Source organism: Capra hircus, chromosome 13, assembly GCF_001704415.2.
Source record: "Capra hircus breed San Clemente chromosome 13, ASM170441v1, whole genome shotgun sequence".
Classification (NCBI taxonomy): Eukaryota; Metazoa; Chordata; class Mammalia; order Artiodactyla; family Bovidae; genus Capra; species Capra hircus.
The window spans coordinates 61,132,805-61,150,903 of record NC_030820.1 but is presented as its reverse complement, the minus strand read 5'-3'; the positions used below and the strand labels follow the sequence as shown (position 1 = coordinate 61,150,903).

General features: G+C 39.7%; 1 protein-coding gene across 6 annotated transcripts in view; it reads right to left on the bottom strand.

Moving 5' to 3' along the window:
- Positions 1–18,099, bottom strand: part of ASXL1 (additional sex combs like 1, transcriptional regulator) — an 89,494-nt gene that overhangs the window by 48,728 nt on the left and 22,667 nt on the right. The window contains exons 1-4 of one of the 6 annotated variants that reach the window (XM_018057702.1): positions 13,818–13,833; positions 11,429–11,511; positions 10,589–10,591; positions 9,117–9,226 (exon numbers count right to left, since the gene is read on the bottom strand). The exons of 4 other annotated variants lie outside the window; for them this stretch is intronic. In XM_018057702.1, coding sequence (XP_017913191.1) covers positions 9,117–9,200 — 84 coding nt within the window. In that variant the 5' untranslated portion in view covers positions 9,201–9,226; positions 10,589–10,591; positions 11,429–11,511; positions 13,818–13,833. Of the gene's footprint in view, positions 1–9,116; positions 9,227–10,588; positions 10,592–11,428; positions 11,512–13,817; positions 13,834–18,099 lie in introns of those variants that run through there. One more of the 6 variants, XM_018057703.1, reaches the window with a different exon arrangement.

Below are 18,099 nucleotides of genomic sequence, written 5' to 3'. Positions count from 1 at the left end.
GACAGCATCTTCCAGAAGAAAATGGACACCTTTTAGACTCCCTACTCTTCTCCTGCCTCATGTCGCACAAAGATTTTGAAGTTATTCTTCCAGAACTCTGAGAATGCATTGCAAACATTTGAGAATCAACTCATTTGGCAGAATATTCTAACCTGTCCTCCATGTGTTAAATGCCAGTCTCTCATTCAATGATATGTGACTTCATATCATTTATATCAAGTCCCCTACATACAAGCAAGTTCTGTTCTGAGAGCGCATTCCTATATCCAATTTGTACAGAAGTCCAACAAAGTTAGCCTAGGTACAACTAACACTCGTACAATTTAATACTGTACTGTAACAGATTTAAAATACTTTTCACATAATAATAACATAAAAAACAAAAACAATTTTAACTTCACAGTGCCTTGAAAATTATAGTAGCATTGTACAACAGCTGGCACACGGGCTGGCATCGAGTGAACAGGCAAAATGAGTTACTGACTGGAAGAGAGAAGGTGGAAGGTGGTAGAGATGAAAGACTCAGCAGTAGGAGATGGAGGGCAAGCTGCAGTTTCATTCATTCATGCCTGACGTTGATGGGATGAACATCGCATCTCTGAAAGTTCACAACTTGAAGATTCATACCAAGGAGACTTCAGTTCAGTTTAGTCACTCTGCAACCCCATGAACCGCAGCACACCAGGCCTCCCTGTCCTCCCTGGAGTTTACCCAAACTCATGTCCATTGAGTCAGTGATGCCATCCAACCATCTAATCCTCTGTCGGCCCCTTCTCCTCCTGCCCTCAATCCCTCCCAGCATCAGGGTCTTTTCAAATGAATCAGCTCTTCACGTGAGGTAGCCAAAGTATTGGAGTTTTAGCTTCAACATCAGTCCTTCCAATGAACACCCAGGACTGATCTCCTTTAGGATGGACTGGTTGGATCTCCTTGCAGTCCATGGGATTCTCATGAATCTTCTCCAACACCACAGTTTAAAAGTATCAATTCTTCGGTGCTCAGCATTCTTCACAGTCCAACTCTCACATCCATACATGAACATAGAAAAAACCATAGCCTTGACTAGATGGACCTTTGTTGACAAAGTAATGTCTCTGCTTTTTAATATGCTATCTAGGTTGGTCATAACTTTTCTTCCAAGGAGTAAGCGTCTTTTAATTTCATGGCTGCAGTCACCATCTGCAATGATTTTGGAGCCCCAAAAAATAGTCTGACACTGTTTCCACTGTTTCCCCATCTATTTGCCATAAAGTGATGGGACCAGATGCCATGATCTTCGTTTTCTGAATGTTGAGCTTTAAGCCAACTTTTTCACTCTCCTCTTTCACTTTCATCAAGAGGCTTTTTAGTTCCTCTTCACTTTCTGCCATAAGGGTGGTGTCATCTGCATATCTGAGGTTATTGATATTTCTCCCGGCAATCTTGATTCCAGCTTGTGCTTCTTCCAGCCCAGGGTTTCTCATGATGTACTCTGTATATAAGTTAAATAAGCAGGGTGACAATATACAGCCTTAACGTACTGTACTTAAACTCTCTCAGGCTGTTTCCCCCATTAGTACAGGAATAGGAAAACATATTTGTTTTCAAAAGACCAATGTGTGCAGTATGAGGTCTGTCTGGAATATATCAGCTCTCAAGCAGTTTCCATCTTTTCTACCAGATTTAACTAAACTAGAAGAAGAAACTTCCTTAGACTAAACAAGTTCCTCAAACAATCCCAAATAGTCTGATGTGTAGGACTGAGAAGAGATCAAACGTAGTTTACATACTGGCTGACCAAAAAAGTTTAAGCATTTTTTCACACACAGTCCCAAGGAAGGCTAAAGCCTGGACAAGGTCTTCATTTTCCTACAACGCTGGTGCTTTAAAAATCACACTTAAAAAAGTTATCATCCTGCCCACCCCTCTGACCTGCACAAAATCATTCCAGTGGTGGTGCTTTCCAAACCTCTGTTCCCTGGTCTTTACCATTTACCACTTCATTCTTACAGGGCTTGGAACTTCAGGGGTAGCAGGACAAAGGGCCACTCATCATCTTTTAGGCATCAAACCAGAGTTAGACCAGGGCTCCACTGACAAGCAAGTTCTCTTTTCTCCCTGAGTAAGCTGAACATCTGTCAGACAATAGAATACCCCAGTTTTCAAAGGTGGATCCAGGCAGCCCTTGAGAATTACTCCAATAAGAAAACTTGAGGGGTCAAAACCTCCATCAAAACCAAACTATTACTACCATTAACCACAGCAAATGGTACCACTCTACCAAGAGACCTATGCAGTACAGAGCGGAAAAGGCTTACAATAAAACAGTCAGCCTCTAGTAAATTCTAAATGCACCACAAAAGAAAAATATCCAGAGCTGACTTAACTGTTCATACAACATAGTCTAGATGCTAGAATGTGAGCACAGAAAGGATCTTCACTGAATTCTGACTCCAGGAGGCTTTCAACAGAGCTTCAGGGTCTGGGAAAGATGTCCTGGGTGCTTGGAGCATAGGATGGGGATAGCAGAGTCCACCAGAGATGCCTGTTTCTACCAGAGCAGTTTCACAATCATCTATACCATGCAGCTCCATTTCATGAGAAAAAAGGTTTTATACCTAAAGTTTTTTAAACAACCAACCTACTTCAACTTCTCAGTGTCGGAGACAAAGCAGTATGAATGGAGATATTCCATAGGGCCTGAGGCACTGTGTTGAAATCCAGACCTCCACTCTAGTCCAGAGCTCTCACTACCACCATATACCACTCATTCCAGTACAGAAAAGAACTACCATCAGAAATGCTGAGATAATCAGTGCAGAGTGCAGAAAAGGAAACCAACTGTCCACAACTAAAGACTACACCTTTAAGGATGTGAAAAGTTACTTGTCCTTAACAATTATAAGAACTTTCAGTAAAGAGAATAAAACTAACATTTTGAGAAATATCAAGGAACTCACAAGACGCTTCAAAAAGATGAAGTAACCAAAGGTCTTAAAACCTGAAGAAATATTATTCTAAAATGGCATAATGAAAAGAAAGTGAAAATCGCTCAGTCATGTCTAACTCTTTGTGACTCCATGGATTAAACAGTCCATGGAATTCTCCAGGGCAGAATACTGGGGCAGGTAGCCTTTCCCTTCTCCAGGGGATTGTCCCAACCCAAGGGATCAAACCCAGGTCTCTCACATCACAGGCAGATTCTTTACCAGCTGAGCCACAAGGGAAGCCCAAGAATACTGGAGTGGGTAGCCTACCCCTTCTCCAGCGGATCTTCCCGACGCAGTAATCGAACTGGGGTCTCCTGCATTGCAGGCGGATTCTTTACCAACTGAGCTATAAGAACTCAAACTCAAAACGTGGATTCTTGTGTCAACTAGGCCATATGCATTCGTCACAAGGATACATGGTCATGAAGAATACATGGTCACTTAAACTGTTAGAAGCTCGGTTTTCTGTTTGCAAAATACAAATAAACTAGATGGTCTCAGAGGCTCTTCCACACTGAAATTCTAGGATTCTACACATTAAAAAATCATATATTTGATAAAGCTAACACAAATTATAAAAGATACCTAAAAACATCATTACCATTTTATATAAAAGAAGTTCTAAGAGAGATGATCAAAGTTTAAAACTCTAAAAAGATCAACATGATATCTAAAACATACCTAAAATATTTAAACTATAATGGCACAGTTTCTGCCTTCAGCAACTGGAGGAAGCAGATTATGGCCATAGCCTGGGAAAGACTCATTTCCAGTGTCAGCAGATTCTTTCACAGATTAATGCAGAACTAACTGCTCTAAGGAGGGCAAGAAAAAATTAGGATTCTAAGAAGTCAACTTGCTGAGAAGGAAAAATAACCCAGAATATGCGTATTCTGGAATAAAACATAAAACAAAACTAGATTACCAGGAGGACTATCTGGCTTAAGATTTTGATGATGCTATCCTCTATTTTTCATTCAGCCAATACTTATTACATATGTATTATTTGCCAGACAGAGGAGATACCGTGAAAACAAGCCCCTGCACTGATATTCTAGTGGAGGGAGGCTAGAGATAACCAAGTAACCAAACAAACAAGGCAGGACTTTGAAACAACCAAAACGCTGTCAACGCTGTGTAACTAGAATTGGTATTTACAGAAAGCCTCACTAGGAAGATACTCTTGGACTAACAACCAAATGACAAGAAGTTACTCCAGAGTTTTCCAGACAGAGCGGCTAGCAAGTCTAAGAGCCCTAAGGTGGACACAAGTTTGGGCCTTTTGAGAAACTGAGTGAAGGCCAAGGTGGCTGAAGTATAATAACCAAGGAGAAGGTATCAGGAGGGCAAATCAGAGAAGTAGGCAAGGACCAGGCAGGACAGTGGTTTATGATATGATCTGTGTTTTTAAAAGACCACTTTGCTTGATATGCACCTATCAAAAATCAAAATGGATTCTGGGGCTGCCTTTCAAATGACTCTATAATTTATTGTATCAAAGTCTCCCTGATATTTAATGGTAATGTAAATAGCTCTAGAATTGATGTAATTGTGGAGGTGTACAAGAAAAAATTAATTGTAGTTCTATAAAATAACACTGTGAAACTGCAAAACTTACCTCCCTCTCTTCCTCCATTTGCTTTTATTTGCAAACTATGAATTTTAATGGATGAATATTTCAAGTGCAGACATCTATTTCTTTTACCAGGAAGATTTTTTTAGTACTTTAAATTTATATATCCTAGATATTTGAAAGATTCAGCTAGACTTGTTATTTGAATTAAAGGACCCCTAAGGCTGAGCCCTGCATCACCACGTGAGGTATAATAAGGTCCAAAAAGCCATGACATCTTCACTCAAGCATCATTTCACAATAAAACTTTACAATGTTCAAATGACTGCAGTCATGCCTGACAGTGAGTGCTGGAACGGCCACTCACCAAACCAGATTAACCTCACCCATGACACAGAAGCACCTTGTCACAGAAGGAAAGTTGTTCAGCATGAAACTCCTAAAAACACGGAACATTACAAAGGCGCTCTCACTGGTTTACAAGGATGGGAAATCCCAAGCGTAAAAGACAATATAAATCCCATCTCTAACCAGGCAATGATGGACACTGATAGCCAACTTCAGAGAAAGCTTAAGGAAAGAAACTCAAATCAAGAATTCAAAGCATGGACAGATTTCATCTGCCCCATCCATCCCTGAGGACTAGCTCTAACGCCTGATGCAAGCATCTATGCATGAAGTGTCAAATGTACCATCACATTACCTAGAACAAATTTTATCAGAAAAGGAATCCTATGGCAAGCCCCAGAAGACTCTGGCTTATCAGTAAAGCTTTAGTAATCATAGATAAAGCTACACAAACTTTAGAACTGAAAAAAACTATTTTCAACTAAGTAGCAAAATCCCATGCTTTCTGACCTTTATGGTCCTCTAGAAGAGAGTTTCAAGCAGGAGGGAGAAAGAAACCAAACCTTTCTGCACATGCTTGTCCTCAACAATATGGAAAACACTTAGGCAGAAAAAATACCACAGGAGTTCACAGGTGTCACTACAACCTCAAAATGAAAAACAAGAGTATGAGTTAAATAACTTGTGCCTTCCTGTCCCTTATTACAAGCAAGACTCGGAGCAAACTACCCTTAGACAGACACCATACAAAACATCCCATCACTTCCATCTTTCACCGCCGAGTGGCTCTGGGTGACAACCTGGAACAGGAGACGTGATGTGGCAGTACAAACGTGAAGGCGTCTGGAAATAACCAAGATTTCCACATGCTTATTAGTCCCTGAAAAATGTACTTAATTCTATAGGGCAACCGACCTGGAGTGTTTAAAAATACCAACACCATGAAAAACAAAGCAAGGTAAAGGAACTGTCGCACACTAAAGGAGACCGCAGAGACACGGCAGCCAAATGGAGTGTATGATTCTCGACTGAATGACTGACTCAAAAAATAAGCCGTGAAGAACATTTTTAAAACCAGAAGAGATGAGAATATAGACTTATATCACATACTATGTCGTTAATTTTCTTGACTATAATAATGATACTATGGTTACGCAACATGATGTCCTTGTTCTTAAGACATACATTCTGAGATGTGTAGGGGTGAAATACCAGTACTAGTTTAACACTTTTAAATGGTTCTGGGGAAAAACACATACATATGGATAGAGAGATAAAGCAAATGAAGCAAACTTATAGCAATCAGGAAGAAAGAAGGCTGGCTACAGTACTCCAATTTTTCTGTAGGTCTGAAATTTTAAAAAAAAAAAAAAAAAATTTTTTTTTTGAGACAAGAAAGGGAAAAACTGCGCCACCGTGGACTTCAGCCAGCAGACCTAGGTCCTCAGGTGACTGGATAGTAATCAGCTGGTTCAGATTTTTGGTATCCTTTCTTATCCATTCCCAAATAACAATAAAGTAAATCTCTGCACAATTTCTAGAAGACAGCATGGTGATAATGAGGCAACTAATAAGACTAATCAATGATTCACTCTCAAGAAGCCCAAGGGGGTAGAGGTCGGGGGGGAGAATAAGGTGTGTACCTATGTACCAAGACAGCAAACATAATAACTAAACAAATAAGCACCAAAGCCATAAAGAAATTACAATCCAATTTTTTCAAATATTATTTACACAAATTATTATCAGGTTACAAGTAGCAGAATTTGCAGGCTACCTTCACTTTCTCTGTTGCATTTTACTTTCTGTTACATTTCCATGTATCACTTTATAATAGGTCAAAATGTTAAAGAGACAGCATAGATAATCAGCCAAGCTAAAAGTCTACCAAAGCCACAGGAATAAGCATCTTTCATTTTGGCTGTGAGTGAGATGCCAGAAGCAGGTCTATAGTTTCATCAAGATTGTAAGTAGTATCTACTACCAAATGTCAAAAGCAAAGGATAATAATGAAGTACCAGAATGCAGCCATTATTCACTAATTCATTCATTAAATATACACTTATTGACAGTCACTTTGTACATTATCCAAGTGGATAATGAAATGAATAAGATCCACTCTCCACCCTCAAGTATACAGTCTCACTGGGGGAACCAGACAATGAACTCAAAAATATCAGGGAGGTGATGTACAACTCCAAAGAGCAAGCTGCTAGGAAGACTGGGCAACATAAGGGCAATGCAGGTAAGAGAACGTGCTGAGCACAACAGTCAATGCATCTCAGACATGGGCTGCAGACTAACAGAACCCCCCCAAGCTTATGGCAAATTCAAACAACAGAGTTCACTCAGAAAATTAAGACACTGAACTCAGTTCAAATATTTATTAAGCAGAGAATTCTGCAGAGTCAAATTACAAAGACAAATGAAACTCAATTCCTTTCCTTTAGGTGTCCATAGAAATAGGTATTTCTCCTTCCTCTTAAAAGAGAAACATTCTATTAACAAGCACATCTGTAATACATATAATTATAACTATACAAAATTACATATATTTATAATACATAATATATAACAGAAAAATGCCGTTAACAAGCAATTAAGATTAAGGAACCTAAAGGAATATCCTAAAGGCTACCACTTATTAAGGACTGACTGTGTCAGGTATGCACACATGACCATAAAGAAGGGTTATATATGTCCCAGGTTACAGAGCTAGGTATTGAACTCAGGGCTACCTCTTTCAAGGCTCAGTTTCTGACATTACATTATGCTGCCTTTTAAAGTCTGAAATATTATAAATAAAAATATAGAAAATAGCACAGACAGGGGAACATAAGATACACATGTGTATCTACAGATCAAGATTTATGTCCACAGGTTATACAGCTGCTGTTTGTTCAAATCTTCATTTTTAATAAACAAGTCTATCAAAACAAAACTAAAACAACATTTTATGGACTACTGCAATTTATAACTACATTATGGATGATTAGAAAGATTAGCATCAGATTTTCAGTTTCATCCTTCACCATCATAGGTCTGCCGCTGCTGCTGCTAAGTCACTTCAGTCGTGTCTGACTCTGTGTGACCCCATAGATGGCAGCCCACCAGGCTCCCCCATCCCTGGGATTCTCCAGGCAAGAACACTGGAGTAGATTACCAACAGGTCAACTATGTCTAAATTAGGAGTCAGCAAACACCACCACCAAGCCAAATCTAGCACACTGTTTTCATAAATAAAGTTTTATTGGAACACACCTATGCCCATTCATTTGTGCATTACCTGTGGCTGCTTTCCCACTTCAACAGTAAAGCTGAATAGTTATGATAGAGACAGTGTGGCCCACAAAACCTAAAATATTATTATCTGGTCCTTCACAGAAAAAAATTTGCCTACTCCTTGTTTAAATGATACATATCACAAACAGTAGGAAGGCACTTAGCCTGTTCAATTCGCTCTGCTGCTGCTAAGTCACTTCAGCCGTGTCCAACTCTGTGCGACCCCATAGATGGCAGCCCACCAGGCTCCGCCACCCCTGGGATTCTCCAGGCAAGAACACTGGAGTGGGTTGCCATTTCCTTCTCCAATGCATGAAAAGTGAAAGTGAAGTCACTGAGTCGTGTCCAACTCTCAGCAACCGCATGGACTGCAGACCACCAGGCTCCTCCATCCATGGGATTTTCTAGGCAAGAGTACTGGAGTGCGGTGCCACTGCCTTCTCCATCAGTTCTCTCTACTTAAGCTTTATTGTGAATTCTACCTGATTTCTCTCCAATAGTAATTAGTGTCACTTGTTAAATGCTAACGAGTTTTTGAATTTCCACAAGTATTTTCAAATTTCAGTTATTTTCCAAAGAGTAGGTCTTACTCAGCTGTCCGGCAATTTATCCTTCACAACATTATTATAAACAAATTCATAATTACGCACATTTGCAATTACCCACACACATAGTTATCCGTCTATTGCATATTATCTGCAAAGATATAGACAAGGAAAAACATTACAGACACAATAGCTGATATAACTAAATATTTAATAATTCCTAATACCCTGTTCACACTAGATCGTCTCTCAATGTGCCATTTCAGAACAACAGCAGCATCCCTCACCTGCCTATTATAAATGCAAATTTGTGGGCTTCATTCCAGACCTACCAGGTAATCCTTATGAACACTAAAATTTTAAGAACCACTGCACTAAAGGAGAATTTACATGACTTACCTTGAGTGTAAAAAGGCTGATTCCGGCCAGGTAGTTTATAAAATAACCCCTCTCCTCCTCTGGAATTGGAATGTAGCATGGCATTAAGACATGCGAGAGGGGATGTCCCACTGTAAAAACATACCAAGGGTGGAAAAAGGTCATACAAACCAAGATATCTACTTACTCAAAGATCTCTTACACTTCAACTCATTCTTAAATCAAGAAGAACAGGAAGAAATATAAAACATCCCATGACAAGAATTCTGTTCTGAAAGTGGCAAAGGAGTAGCACATGAAATTCACATAAATCACACCTAGAGAGCTCTGGGATAACAGGTTACGTGGTATCTCTACTCCACATCTGATGATTCTTAAGTGCCTTCTGCCAATATGAACCAAACTCTCAAGAAATTTAGAAAACACTGCACATATTTTTCAGGTACACTCAGGAGTTTTGGAAAAAAAAATTACCCAATATTTTTATTTACTCAAAATTTTTTAAATTAAATCTTAATGCTAATTAGAAACAAAACCAGGGTTCCCTAGCCTCTATCTTTCAACCTGCACATCATGCTCAGAAACTGCCACATAACATTTTTAACACAAAGACCAGGCATCAGTGATGCTGTCCCGAGAAAATAAACATACTTTTTTTTTCCAGTTAAATTATTTTTTAATACACACACAAAAGGAATAGTATTTCATTTGCTTTTTCTCAGTTGGGAAGGGGGAAAGATGCATTTTATTTTGTATCTACCCAGGAGCAATTCTTTAAATTTGAATTAAAAAAGTCAAACAGATTTAGTATGTAATAATATAATGCTCAACCATTAAACCAAAAAAAAAGAGATAGCATCTTAAGTCGTTTCACGGTTCCTGCTACAACAGAAGGTTGCAAAACAATGACAACTCGAGTGAGTTAGAGACTACTTACTCCAATCTCAAAAAGAGACACTGTCAAAAATACAGACAAATGCCCATTATTAACTGAGTTTGGCACTAGCATGTTAGTACTAGGGTTTAACCTGTGCACCTTCTTGTCCCTCTCTCCAGCAAGATATATAAATACCAATATCTTGAGTAATGCCTCTCAGCATTTTTCAAAATTAGAGGCCCTAATTTTTGTCACGTTAAAAATAAATTTTGAGTCTAAAAAAAGTCATCAAAAAAAAACTATTACTTATTCGGCTTTGGAACACCCTAGATGCCTAAGAAAAAAAAAAATTTCACCAAGGACCAATCTCTATAAGAAACCTTGTGCAGAATCTGGAGTGTCAAGTGGGTGTGCTAACATCTCTGCTACAGGGGAAAGCATGCTGGCAGAGTCTTTCTTCCAACAGCGTGACTCCTACACACTATCCCTCTGTCTACAAATTATAGAGCTGCTCACTCATCACGAGCCACCATGACCACTTCATAATTCCTGTAAGAGCCAGAAGCAGAAACAAGTTAGGTTCTCAATTCCATCTGTCCTAAAAGGACTAATTTACCTTCTATAGGCATAGTGGTCCACCAGCAGTGCAGACAGCGGCGCGATGGGAAATAGCCCATAAAAACAAAATAAAACAAAAGACGCAATTACACCACCACACCGTGCATAGGTAGTATTTAAATAGCTAAAGCTTAACCAGCAAAATATATGCTGATTGTTCTGAATCCCAAGAAGGAACTGTGCTGTGCTCTCCTCTCCCACTTAAATTTTGAAAAAAAGGTTGGGGTGAGCAGAGAAAGGATTCAGGACAGTCCCTGGTTTTTATTTGTGCCTGCAATTCTTTTTGTGTTTCCAATTTGTTGCTTCTCTAGGAAAAATATAGGATAAGAAAATCAAGGTCATCACCAAATTTAGCATGCTCATAGCAGGAAAGGCTAGAATCAGTAGAGGAAAAAAATCAGTAAGTTTTATGATGACTGGATCACCCTTCTCTGAGCCTAAAAAGAACTTCAGAGATATGGTACAGAGAGAAGGATAGTTTTAGACATGATGGAGCAGATCAGTCTATTCCTTCTCCACTACTGACATGTGCAAAACAGAATACAAGAGAAAACACGCTGACTCCTTATGCAAAAAACAAGCTTCACGGTGAAAGGTATAGTAGAGCAAGGACGGGGAACCTGCTGCACCTCTGACGAAAACCAACGGACTTGCAGCCACTCCCGCCCTCCAGCCAGAGGACCAACGACACCGAGACAGCTCCACACTACCATCAAACACGTGTGTGTGTATGTGCGCACACATATATGCATTTGTGGACTTTCTCATTCACTACCTAACTGCAGGAAGACACATGTTCTCTAAAACCCTCACATTAAGCAACAAGAGCCATACAAACCTCATTTCCTTTAGTCCTTCTGCCTCTATGACCTGCAGAATCTGTTTGGGTGTCATTGGAGCATCCGAATAGTTTTCCAGTACCTGAAGAAATATAAATGTTCTGATTTCAGTGTGCAGTTCCCATTTATATCCATCACTATACAACATGGGCTACAATTCTGCTATGAGGTACCACTGCTGACATCTTAGTTTTTCCACAGTCAAAATTACTTCTGAAACCAAATTACACATATATCTAACTAGTTGCTGAAAGTGACTGCAATTAGAAGAAATACTCTAATTTTCAATTCTGAAAATACACATCCTCTCAGCATCCATGTTCTGGTATGTGGGGCCTTCCCAACTTTAATTGTCACTTAACCTGATGCTGTTAATACAGCTAAACTAGAGAATACATAGCACTATAAACTGTAAGACAGAACTGCATTCAGGCTTTCCTTCCCAAGTAAGTTTGATTAGTTACAATATTTTTATCTTTTTTTTGGGGGGGGGGGAGGGGGAGGCTGCTTGGCTTGCAGGATTAGTTCCCCAACCAGGGATTGAATCTGGACACTCAGCAGTGAAAGGATGTAGCCCTAACCACCGGACTGGCAGGGAATTCCAGGTACCTGTATTTTTTCAACGATGACTTTCGCCACTGGGTTGTGGCATTCTGGTGTTAATTAGTACAGGACAATTTGCCTTTCAGCAATACAATGCTACGATTCTATATGACTGGTGCAAGCAAAACAAGGAGAAATGGAACATCCCATTTATATTAGTGACATCTATAATTAAGCCCCAGCAACAATGTCTTAGTGAGCAACCAGCGCTCTCTCACTTGAACAAGCTGAGTTGTTTTAGAAATGTTATCCTTTTCAGGAAGGAAAAAAGACAGGCTGTCAGTATCTCTGTACCATCTCTAGCAGTATAGCTGCTGAGGTTACGCCAAACCACACCAACATCTTACAGTCATTTAACAGCCCTAACAAAGTACTGCATGGCTGTGTCACAGATAAAATGCAAAGCAAGAAGCCTAACAGGACTGCTGTGAAGGTTCTCTCTATGGAAGAACAAGAGTTCTAAGTGATAAAGAAGTCAAGTTTTGGAGAAGCAGGTGCTGAAATAAAACCCCTATTTCCTATGGTCCCATTCTTAATCTCTCTGTTCAGTGTTTACATTCTCCTTGGGTATCATTATCATCTCTCACAGTTTCAATGCTACAAATACTGAATTAACTCCCAAATCTCAACCTCTTGCCTGGATTTCTCCCTAAGCTTCAGGCCGCAGATATTCAGTTCGGTACTGGACATCCCTCATGATCACCTTCTCTCTTCTGATATTCCTCTCCTTGGTTGGCAGTCTGTCTCATCACCTAATTTAGAAACCAAGGCATCATCCTTCACTCTCACCTGTCCCCCGGTTCTCCCAGCCAGTTTCTTTCCTTTAAAAAAAATTTTTTTTATTTAATTTATTTGGCTGCACCGAGTCTTAGTAGCAGCACTCTAGATCTTGAGTTGCAGCACGCAAACTCTTAACTGCACCATGTGTGATCAAGTTCCCTGACCAGGAGCCGAAACTGGGCCGCCTACACTGTGAGTACGAGGTCTTGGAGCCACTGGTCACCAGGGAAGTTCCCCCACAGCCAGTGTCTGACCCGACTTGACACAACAGCCTCTTCTCTAACATCCCTGCTTTCCTCAAATTCATTCTTACTCCACTGCCATCCTTCATTCAACAAATACATGAAATACTCTGTGCTAGAACAATTTTAGACATTCATCAGTAAAAAAGACCAAAGCTCTGCAGGGCTTAACCTGCTATAGCCTGAGGTCAGTCCAACAAAATAAACCTGCCCTCACCACTTTCTGCATTAAAGTCCTTCAAACAGCAACCTATTTCCATACAGCGAAAGCTGAAGCTCCAGAGAGGCCACTGGCCCACTAGAAAAGCACGGTTTTAAAAGCAAACAGATGTGGTTTTAAACATTCAAATTCTGGTCTTCTAAACCTGGGCAAAGAGTTGTGTTGCAAAGAGTCGGACACAACTTGGCGACTGAACAACAAAAAAACCTGGGCAAGTTACCTACCCGCCCTGAGTCTAGGTTTCCTCACTTGTGAAGGAAGGATACTGAGGCCTTCTTCTCAGAGTTGTTGCAGAGATAATGGAGTAAGTGCCTATGGTGCCAGACACAAGGTGTGTGCTGGTCAGGCATGCCAGACCCTCACAATCTGGTCTCTGCCTGGCTCTCTAATACTCCACAAACTTTATGTTCCAATAACTACGTGCAGGTCTACCCAATTCCCACACTCTCCACCCTTCAGATAAACACACACATACACACACTCTCCTATTTTTGTTGCCAGCTCCTGCTTATGTCCTCTGTGAGGAGTCTAACTCCTACTCACCCTTCAAGATTCAGTTCGGAAAGCACCTTCCTCCAGGAAGCCTTCTCTACTCTCTGCCAGATAGTTAAGCGTCTTTTTCAGTGCCCCACAGTTGCAACAACACATACAATTCATCTTCCAAAGCAGGACACTTGAGAATAAAAGGAGGAACTATTCATAATTATGCCTAGACAGTAAGCAGAAATCAGGATGTCTATTACCATTTACACATCTATGCTGGCACTTACCATGCTTGTAATGAAATTCTACTCACCTGTTAGAAAAGATTCTAACCCCAGAAAAACCATAAGCTCCTCAAGGGCAGACCATATCCATCTCTGTAATTCCAAGAACCTAACTGCCAAGCTAAGCAGCACTGATGAACAAACCCACAATACAAACTACTAATGTTCACTGCCACAGATATGACTTCTTTGATACTAAATTGTGAGCTGAGCTAGTGAATTTTTCACAGTAATTTTTTTTTTTTTTTTAAGAAGCATGACTCAAAAATTAGTTACCAATTATTTAAATCAAAATCGTGGATTTCTGCTTGTGCAACTAGGCCATATGCATCCCGTCAGCAAGGATAAGCATGGTCATGAGAATACATGGTCACTTAAACTGTTAGAAGGCTCGGGTTTTTGTGTTGGCAAATACAAATAACTAGGATTGGTCTTCAGAGGCTCTTCCACACTGAAATTCTAGGATTCTACACATTAAAAAATCATATATTTGATAAAGCTAACAACAAAATTATAAAAGATACCTAAAAACATCATTTACCGATTTATATAAAGAAGTTCTAAGAGAGAGATGAATCAAGTTTAACAAACTCTAACAAAGATCAAACATGATATTAAAACATACGCTTAAAATATTTTAAACTATAATGGCAGCAGTTTCTGCCTTCAGCAACTGGAGCGAAGCAGATTATGGCCATAGTCCTGGGAAAGACATCATTTCCAGTGTCAGCAGAATTTCTTTCCAGCAGAGTTAAATGCAGAAACTAGACTGCTCTAAGGAGGGCAAGAATAAAATTAGGATTGCATAGAAGTGCAACTTGCTGAGAAGGAAAAATAACCCAAATATCGTTATTCTGGAATAAAACATAACACAAAATAGATTACCAGGAGGACTATCTGGCTTATAAGATTTTGAATGAGTGCTATCGCTATATTTTTCAAATTCAGCAATACTTATTACATATGTATTATTTGCCAGACAGAGAGATAGGCGTGAAAACAATGTCGCCTGCACGATATTCTCTAGTGGAGGGAGGCTAAGGATAACCAAGTAACGCCACACAAACAAGGGCAGGACTTTTTGAAACAACCAAAACGTGGTCACGCTGTTGTAACTAGAATTGGTTATTTACAGAAGAGGCTCACTAGGAAGATACTCTTGGACTAACAACCAAATGACAAGAAGTTACATCCAGAGTTTTCCAGAACAGAGGCGCTAGCAGTCTAAGTAGCCCCTAAAGGTTGGACACAAGTTTGGGCCTTTGATGAAAAACTGAGTGAAGGCCAGAGGTGGCTGAGAGTATAATAACGCAAGGAGAAGGTATCAAGGAGGGCAAAGTCAGAGAAGTAGGCAAGTGAGCCAGGCAGGACAGTGGTTTTATGATATGATCTGTGTTTTTAAAAGACCACTTTGCTGTTGATATGCACCTATCAAAAAATAAATGGATCTGGGGGCTCGCCTTTCAAATGACTCTATAAATTTTTGTATCAAGTCTCGCCTGATATTTAATGGTAATGTAAAATAGCTCTAGGACTTGATGTAATTGTGGAGGTGTACAAGGGAAAAAAAAATTAATTGTAGTTTCTATAAAATAACACTGTGAAACTGCAAAACTTTACGGCATCCGCTCTCTTCCTCCATTTGGCTTTTATTTGGCAAACTATGAATTTTAGGATGAATATTTCAAGTGCAGACATCTAGATTTCTTTTAGACCAGGAAGATTTTTTTTAGTACTTTAAATTTATATATCCTAGATATTTGAAAGATTCAAGCTAAGACTTTGTTAATTTTGTAGATTAAGGACCCCTAAGGCTGAGGCCGCATACGCACGTGAGGTATATATAAGGATCGGCAAAAAGCCATGACATCTTCACTCAAGCATCATTTCAGCATATAAACTTTTACAATGTTCAAATGACTGTTCATGTCATGCCTGACAGTGAGTGCTGGAACGGCCGACTCACGCAAACCAGATTAACCTCACCCAATGACACAGAAGCACCGTTGGTCACAGAACGGAAAGTTGTTCAGCATGAAACTCCTAAAAACACGGAACATTATACAAAGGCCTCGTCACTGGTTTACAGGATGGGAAATCCCAAGCGCTAAAAAAGACAATATAAATCGCCATCTCTACCAGGCCAAGATGGACACTGATAGCCAACTTCAGAGAAAGCTTTAAGGAAAGAAACTCAATCAAAGAATTCAAAAGGCATATGGACAGATTTCATCTGCCGCCAATCCATCGCCTGAGGATAGCTCTAACCCTGATGACAAGCGATCTATGCATGAGTGTCAATGTAGGCGCATCACATTACGTAGAACAAATTTTATCAGAAAAGGGAATTCCTATGGCAAGCCGCCAGAAGACTCTGGTTATCAGTAAAGTTTTGCTTAGTAAATCATGAGATAAAAGCTACACAACTTTAGAACTGAAAAAACTATTTTCAACTAAGTAGCAAAATCGCGCATGCTTTCTGACCTTTTGGTCCCTAGAAGAGAGGTTTCGAAGGCAGGAGGAGAAAGAAACCATAACGATTTCTGCACATGCTTGTCTCACATATGGAAAACACTTTAGGCAGAAAAAATACGCAACAGGAGTTCACAGGTGTGCATACAACGCTCAAAAATGAAAAACAAGAGTATGAGTTAAATAACTTGTGCCTTCCTGTCCGCTTATTACAAGCAAGACTGCGGAGCAAACTACGCCCTTAGAAGCAGACACCATATCAAAACATCCCATCACTTCCATCTTTCATCCGCCGAGAGTGGGCTCTGGTGACAACTGGATAGCAGGAGACGTGATTTGTGGCAGTAACAAACGGTGAAGGCGTCGTGGAATAACCAAGATTTCCACATGGCTTATTAGTCCGACTGAAAACTGGCTGCTTAATTCTATAAGGGCCAACGAGACCTGGAGTGTTTAAAAATACCAACACCATGAAAAACAAAGCCAAGGTAAAGGAACTGTCGGCAACACATAAAGGAGATCCGCAGAGACTACGCAGCCAAATGGGAGTGTATGATTCTCGGACTGAATGACTGAACTCAAAAATTAAGCCCGTGAAGAATCATTTTTAAAACAAGAAGAGATGAGAATATAGACTTAATATCACATAGAACTATGTCGTTAATTTTTCTTGAGCTATAATAATGATACTATGTGTGTACGCACATGATGTCACTTGTTCTTCAAGAGCATTACATTCTGAGATGTGTAGGGGTGAAATACCAGTAGCTAGTTTAACGACTTTTAAATGGTTGCGGGAAAAACACATACATATGGATTAGAGAGATAGAAGCACAATGAAAGGCAACTTATAGCAATCCACGGAAGAAAGAGGCTGGCTACAGTACTTCCAAATTTTGTCGCTGTAGGTCTGAAATTTTAAAAAAAAAAAAATGTTTTTTTTGAGACAAGAAAGGGAAAATGCGCCACCGTGGACTGTCAGCCAGGCAGAACACTAGGTCCTCAGGTGAACTGGATAGTAATAGCTTGGTTCAGATTTTTGGTATGCCTTTCTTATCCATCGTCCAAATAACAATAAAGTAAATCTGCTGCACAGAATTTCTAGAGATCAGCATGGTATAATGAGGCAACTAAATAAGACTAATGCAAGATGTTCCACTTCTCAAAGGAAGCCCCAAGAGGGGTAGAGGTCGGGGGGGAGAATAGAGGTGTGTACGCTATGTACAAGACAGGCAAACATAATAACTAACAATAGCAGCGCAAAGAATAAAGAAATTACAATGCCATTTTTCAAATATTATTTACGTGGTACAAATTATTATCAGGTTACCAAGTAGGCAGAATTTGGGCAGCTACCTTCATTTCTCTGTTGGCATTTTAACTTTCTGGTTACATTTCCATGTAAATACACTTTTATAATGAGGTCAAATGTTAAATGAGAGCAAGCATAGATAATCAGCCAATGGCTAAAAGTACTACAAAGCCCAGAGAATAAGCATCTTTCATTTTGGCTGTGGGAGTGAGGTATGGCCAGAGAAGCAGGTCTATAGTTTCATCAAGATTGTAAGTAGTATGCTACTACCAAA